This window comes from Sorex araneus, chromosome 6, assembly GCF_027595985.1.
Source record: "Sorex araneus isolate mSorAra2 chromosome 6, mSorAra2.pri, whole genome shotgun sequence".
Taxonomy (NCBI): domain Eukaryota; kingdom Metazoa; phylum Chordata; class Mammalia; order Eulipotyphla; family Soricidae; genus Sorex; species Sorex araneus.
In genome coordinates, this window is record NC_073307.1 from 133,554,051 (window position 1) to 133,561,355 (window position 7,305).

General features: G+C 59.8%; 1 protein-coding gene across 1 annotated transcript; it reads left to right on the plus strand.

The window, feature by feature from the left end:
* Positions 1-4,375: 4,375 nt before the first annotated feature.
* Positions 4,376-6,401, plus strand: LOC129405960 (uncharacterized). The gene is made up of 3 exons (XM_055143681.1): positions 4,376-4,767; positions 5,308-5,820; positions 6,182-6,401. The coding sequence occupies exons 1-3, from the start codon at positions 4,634-4,636 to the stop codon at positions 6,399-6,401; spliced, it is 867 nt and encodes a 288-aa protein (XP_054999656.1). The 5' UTR covers positions 4,376-4,633.
* The last annotated feature ends 904 nt before the right edge of the window (positions 6,402-7,305 follow it).

Consider the following 7,305-nt stretch of genomic DNA (forward strand, 5'->3'; position numbering starts at 1 on the left):
TGAGGGTTCGAGTGGAGGCCGTTGGTGGTGGAGGGGTGGGGGGTGGAAGGGGGGGTCGCGCCGCCGCCCCCGCCCCCTAAGCCGAGCACGGGACTCCCAGTTCCAGGCGGGAACAAGTTTCCGCAGCAATGTGCAGTCCTTTCTTGCCAACTCCGGCGCAGCGTGGCCTGCTGCCCCGCCCCCGCCGCCCTCCACTCTTGCACCCACACCATCCTGGGCCTGAGCACTGGCAAGCAGGGTCCCCGCAGCGACCGCGCCCGAGGCCACCTAGCTTCTAGGAAGAAGACGAGGAGGAAAGGGGGCGTGCGCCGTAGGGGGTCGCCGCAAGAATAATCCGGTGGAGGCCGAGGCAAGGCTAGGCCCAAAGAGGGCCACGGGGTTGGGAACTCACTGAGGCCGATCGGACTCCCGAGCCTAGGCCTCCCGTTCCCCCCACAGCCCTTTCTTCTGTCCTTTCTCCTTTCGGAAGCCGCGGTGCGCAACGGAGCGGGAGGGAGCACAGCCCGGACTGGAGAGGCCCGAGCAAACACGCCACTTACTTTGTGTACAGAGGGTTCTTGTGAAAAGCCCTGAAGAGTCCTTACCAAACACTCACCAACTTCTCCCACGTGCCATTTGTTGACTAAGTGCCGCTGCTTTTGCAGGCTCCCAAGAGGAGGGGGCAGGCGGGGGAGACTAGGGGTGGGGGTGAGGGGGCTGACCGGGGGTAAAGGGAGACTGGGACAGCATGCGTCGCCCCGGCAGCAACGCCGTGGTGTGAATATGGACCGGAGTGTGACACTGGTTCTCTGTGGGTGATGTGTGAGTTTCTGCACCACGACCCCTTCTCCTGGGTCTGTCCAATCCACGGGAGGCAGCTCCCCTTCAGCCGTTGCCAGAAAACCGTGGAGGAAAGTAAGTAAATGGCTTTTCTCTTCTGACCACACACCAGAAGTCCATTTGTTGAAAGCCGGACAATTAGGCCACACCTCAATACACTCCAAAGGCGCCCCTCGGTGCCAGCAGTTAAGGTGACAGGGGAGGGAGCGGCTGCCTTGTCCTGCGCAGTCCAGAGTGTGCAGGCTCCTGGAGCTGGGGACGGGGAAGGTTTGGGACAGGACACAACCCAGGATCTGGCCCAGGAGAACGAGCTTGGAGAAGCTGAGGCAAGGAGGCCACCACCGGCTACACTTGACTCCTCTTGACTTCTGAAAAGTGCTGAAAGTCAGAGCTCATCAATAAAATCTGTGCACCCTGGACTCTCGGCTGGCAGGCGGCGCTGGAGCTGCCCCTGGGAACTGGGCCCCCAGGATGCTCCGGGCTGCCCTGGCCACAGCGCCTGCTTCGCCTCTCACGCTGTGTGTGAAGAGCAGGAAGCGGGCAGCGGGAACGGAGGCCTCCCAGCTCGAGACCGGGATGGGGTGGCACAAACCGCTCACCTTGGACCTGGACATGAGGCCGGCCCTTTCCGAGGCCCAGGAGTACTCGTCGCGGGGAGAAAGCTCGGGCCAAGTGGAGGAGATGGCGCCGGGCGAGGGGGTCCGCGGCCTCGGGTGGCAATTTCGTAGGAGCGCGACTTTCCGAGGAGCCCGGGAAAGGGGGCAGCGGACCCACGTCCAGACCAGAGCGAGCTGGCGTTCTTTCTTTCTCTCTCTCTCTCCTTTTTATTTCTAATGTGAATTAAAGAAGCTGAAGTCAAGTCCTCCGGACATAGCGAGGGAGAGGGGGGAGTGACGGTCCGAAGTGGAGGCGAATATCATTTTTTACAACCTCACAATTAGCGATCGAGTGGATTAGCACCTTCTTAAGCTTTGCCTCAGAAAGCTGCAACCCATAATCTTGTTGCTATTTCCCCCCCAGGGCACGGGCGCTTTGCATCCTTCTTCCACCCCCCACTCCCCAGCAAACTTTGGAGAAAAGTTTTAACCACGTCAAAAAAAAAAATTCTAAGGGACCAGGAGCGGGGAGCGAATGCCCCTGACGTCATTGCGCGTGGGGGGTGGGGGCTCAGAGACCGACTCTTGGAAACCCTTCGGAACAAATCAGCGACCAAAAGGACTTGGTTGCTTCCAATTTGTCGATATTTGAAGGGGAAGCTCAGCCCCGACGGAGGCAGAGTTTGCAAAGTTTAAAGGAGAGAGAGGTGGGGCTGCAGAATTTCTGCTGGCTCGGAGCTCTCCCCGCAGGGTTGAGGGTGCAGTTTTATCTGGTCCGGCGCCCCACGCCTTCCGCCTAGTACCTTTACAGGGTGGACGCGGCTGCGTGGGGGCTGGGGGAGGAGTGGGGTCCGAGGGGGCGCCACCCCCGAGCGCGCCCGAAGGTCGCCATTTGCATCGCGGCACTCGGCGCGGCCCGAGGCCCACTCGCTGCCCACCAAGCCCGGGCTCGGCGCCTTCCCTTTCCTTTTCGGTCTCGCATTTCCCCGCCTCCACCCCTCCAAAAGCCCCCTCTCCTCTGCCCCGAACCTCACTCGCAGAAGGCAACTCTCCGCTGGGCTGGGCCGGGTCCCCCGGGTCATCCCACCCGGTCTGGGGAGGCTGAGGGCCCACGAGAGAATCGCCGCGCACCCTCCCCGGCAGGGAGCCGCCCGCCAGTCTCCAGCAAAAGTGTGAGACCGCAGAGCAGCTTTCCCCGGCCCGCACCGGTGCCAATCCGCCAGGTTTCCTGTGCAGAAGTGGCCTATGGCAGACTGAAGACCTGCCCCGTGCCTAGGGCTTGTCCCTTGACTCTGGGCTTCGGAACCCGAGGTCGCGACACCTCCGATCGGCTACTTATCACCACGGAGCCAAAGCGTGGGGTTGGCGCTCAGGGCAGAATGAGGGACGAGTTTGTGGACAGGAGGGAAATCTCCGCAGACACCTGCGTCCCTCTCCTGCTCTCTCTTTGCAGGCCCAGGCTGTGTGGGTTTCCCGGTTGGTGGTTGCTGGCAAAGGAGAGAGATGCCCACCGCATTGGCCGGGTCGGGGTGCCTCAGCCACTCGGGGCCTTGTTCTGTCTCTCCTTTCTTCAGCAGCTGCAGTTTTTGGGTCACCGGGAAGCCTCAGGGATCCCGGAGCACTGGAAAGCCGAGGACAGCCAGAAGTGGCTGGATGGTCCTTCCAGGCTGTGGCCACACAGACCAGGGGGCTAGCAGGTGCCCTCACCCTTCCACTCTCCTGCCAAATAGCAAGCGTGTCAGAGCACTCTGTGTGACTCGGGTTCCTCTTTCAGGCACAGGAGGTGGCAAGCAAGTGACTTTTTCCCTCCCTGGGAAGGATGCTTTTAAAACTCATGGTCCTACTGGTTCTCCCAGCTCTGAGATTCCTGCAATCTCTGGGATCCCATTCTCTCAAACCTTCCCTTCCCCAACCAGATGTGGTCTTGTCTAGCTAGGGATCGGGTGTAAAACTCCTGCTGTCCTCTTGAGATCAGTGGCACTCTCCAAATTTTTGCAAATAGGGTTCCTAGGAAAGTTTGCTTTCCATTTCCTCTTGCAGAGTGGTCCCCAATCTCTTCCCACCCCTCATCAGGCAGCCTCCTCACCAGGCGAGTTCAACTTCAAAGGAAAAGCAAATATAGTTTCCCTTAGTCTAGTCTCCCTAGAGATCCTCTTCGGTTTGAAAGACCAGGGACCTAGCCATGCAGTTTGCCCTGGAGTGCAGCGGGGCACTTGGTCTGGGTACTGGACACTTTGCTGAAAGGGGAGGAATTTGAGGCTGGGGATAGAAGAGGGAGCAAATGTCACGTCTGGCTCCCAGAGCAGCCAGGGACTCAGAGCTAAGTGTATCCTGACGGGCTTTTAAAATGACATTGATTGGGACAAGCTGTTCCCCACCCCTGTAAGAGTTAATCTGCCTGTTAATCAAGGCACTAAAGAATTCAATGCGAGTTTTATTAGCGATTGGAGAACAGAGGCGACAGCAAGGGATCAAAAGCCTGGCGCCCAGATATTTGTCAACGGCGGTCAGAAAAAAAAAAGTATTTTCAATTAGAGAACAATTCGGCGCTTTTCATCACTTCTTACCTCTGTCCCATAGACAGTGACTAACAAACGAGGCAAGAGGGAAAACTGAGGCCAGAGCTGCGGTTTGGAGAAGCAGGGGAGGGTGAGGGGGTTGGTAAGAATCCTCAGCCGGGAGCCTGGAGGTTGCGGATTCCTCCCACGAAAGAAAAGAAGAAAAAGTAAAGCCCCACCTGCCACCACCAGTCCCAGTCTTGCATGTGTCCTATCCAGCCAGCTCTGCTCCCGGGGCTCAGACCTGGCTCGATCTGGGGAGGAAAGTTTACCCAGCAAGAGGGACTTTCCTTCCCACTCCCTTGCGTTGCCCCCTTCTGCCCCAAAGGGGCGTGGGGCTCTCTTTGGTTTCCTTTTCCAAGTCTGAGCAAATTCATAAACAATCACCCAGCCCTGGGGAGATCTATCTGCACGGTAAATCATTCAATAATCCATATGATAGGAAAAGGCCGGACAGGAGAGGAGACTTTGGGGGGGGGGGCGAAGACCAGGCGGCCACAAGCGCCCTCCGATCCAGGAGGGTACTCGAATGAGAAGGAGACAGAGGAGGTCCCCTCTTCGCCCTGGGCGCGGGGCACTGACTCTGGTCTGAGGTAATTATGTCACTGCGTTTTCTCACCGTGACAGCCGAATAAACATCATCTCCAATAAACATCTCTAATGAGGGAGGAGGCCCGAGGATGGCGGAGTTTGATTTATGACTGGAGGAGAAGGTCCACTTCCCACTGCGAAGCGGGCAACCTGCTCACCGCCGTCCAGCTCCGGGGACCTCTGCGCAGAGGAGCCGGGCCCAGGTAAGGCGCCGGCTGCAGCCGCTTCTCTCGTGGACCCGGATCCCCTGCGAGGGGGTGGGGGGCCACGGGCCGGGTACCCCTCCCTGGGAGTGGGGTAGGGGTCCCCAGCACCTGTCACACGTGTCACAGACACACGGTCCTCCCAGTGTGCTCTTCCGCAGACCTTCCACAGGAAGGGGGTGCCAGGAGGGAGGAGAAAGGGGGCGAGCTCCGGCCTAGTAGAGAGGTCTCCGGGCGGGTTGCCCCTGGGCCCTGCCCAAGCCTGCCCTGGCGTCTCCGGCCGCTTGGGGCTGGACGCCCGGAACTTTCGCTCCGTCGAACCACGACTGAGTCGAAGTGGGGTGGGGGCCTCCCGTGCCTGACCCAGTTCCGAGACACTTCTGGCAGCGGGCTCCGGCCGTGCCGAAGGCCAAAGAGGGGGCTCGGCTCAGCTCTCCCCCGCTCCCCCAGGCCCCACCAACTTCGCACCGAGGCGGCGAGCGCAGGGCGGGCGGTAACCCGATTCCGCGTTCTAGCTCAGTGAGAATCGCTAATTATTAGGTCTCCCCGAGTGAAGCTCAAATCACACGCTGGGAGCCCTCGGCGCTGCCCAGCTCCGCGGGCCACATTCTTTCGTCCTCCGCTCCTCTCTGAGAAACGAACTCCCGGCGCTCAGACTTTGTTTCGGTCCGACCAGCTACACCACACAACCGCGAGAAAGTTTTGCAGCGCTTCGCCTGCCGCGCGCGCCCGGGTGTTGCCACGAACTCTAGCAGCTAGGGGGAACTTCTCAGCGCATGAATGTCGTGAACTGCGGTGGCGAGGGATGGGTGGGGGGGTTATCTGGGTGCCAAAGGCTCTCCCCACCTCCTGCATTTCTCAAGGTTGCAAGCAGGTTCTGCAAACGACAACAGCAGACCCCTATGTGCCCTCACCCCCCACCCCGCGGCTCAGCACCCAACTGCAAGTCCTCTCTGGGGACTGGAACCTTTTGCTACTTTGGCACAAAAGCGCGCCCGGCAAAGAGAAGACAGCCCTCCCTCCCCCGCTTTTCAAATCCACCCTTCCATCTTTGTATGTCTCCATTTAAAAAGCAAAATGGGATAAAAAAAAAAAAAAGAGGGGGGAATCAAGCCCTTGAGCTACTTGGGGGCGGGCTTGGAATGGGGGCACCCGTCGTGGGGCAGCTGAGAAGGCGGCGCGGGCCGGGCACCGGACTCAGGGCCGGAGCTCAGGCGGTTACCTGGGAGCGGAGGGCGGGGAGGCAGGTGAGCCTGGCGGCGCCGGTTCCCACACTTCTCACCGCCGCTCGGCAGGGAAAGTGGCAGATCTGACAGCCGCGTTCTACGCGAGGACCTGCCCCAGAGTTTAAATGTCAATGATAAGAAAAGAGGGTGCTCCGGCAGACGCTAACTTTCCTTAATATCCTTGCCAGCGCCGTCCTCATTGGCTGCGCGGCGCGAGTGACGTCACGGCGGCCCGAGTTGGGCCTCTGCTCCTTGCGGACTAGCGCTCGGGCCCGGCGGGAGCCTCCCCCTGCTCGGCTGGGCCCGGCCTGTGCCTCGCCCAGCGAGGTCTTCCTGCGCTCTCGGCGGGGGCAGCCCACCCGCACCCCGGCCCGCCCCTCCCACCCGGAGGGCGCAGATCAACCCTAAGGAAACCGGTCCCTCCGAAACGCGCGGCTCCACGCACCCCGTCGCCGCGCGGTCAGGCGGGTCCACACCACCGTCCCCTTCTCTTATCTCCGTGGAGGACACTTTCCCAGTGGGACTAGGAGGTCGCGCCGGGGTTGAGAGGAACCTCGGGCAGGGATAGTTTTCAGGAGTAGCTTCGGGAGAGACAGAACCCTCAGTTTGGCTCTCGTGTCTACTTGTCACCAGCTGGGCACACACAGTCACTCTGGAGAGAAGATCGGTACTCCCTTCGGGCTGAGATCCAAGTCCTGGTCAAGCCCACTCGGTTCTCCAGAGCCGAGCCCCAAAGACACCTACTGGTGCTTCCTTTGGCCCCTTCTGGTCTTGGGCTGTAAAGCTCCTGAGTTGTGTAGAGAAAAACTCAACAACATAATTTAATTTATTTTTTTCCTTGGGGTCTGGCTAACTGTTGATTTTGTGGCCTAGAGGATTAAAAACAGCAAAGTCCTGGATTCTGAAGACAAGATTCGGCTTCTTGTGCAGATCAAATCATTGAGATTTGGAGTGTGGTGGATGGTGACTGCCTCCACTTTTAAGCTGGTAGCCAGTTTGACCCCTCACCCCCCAACCCCCAGGACTGCCAGGCAGTTTAGTGGAGCTGGGCCTGTTGTCTGGGGGGCGGGGGTGGGGAATCAGACCACAGCCATCATTCTCCAGACATCCTCCGCCACCGAGAAGAGCAGACCACTCCCAACTGTGCCTCCAGGCTCTACCTTGAACTTGGAAGTGACAGAGGTCCAGGGGCCATGGGACAGGTGGCAGGGAAGGGAAGCGGTGGGGCGTGGCATTGCTTTGGGACAGCTTGTGGGAGGTTGCCTCTGGTAACCTAGGCATGAGTCCAGGCGCAGAGATGGGACCTCTAGGC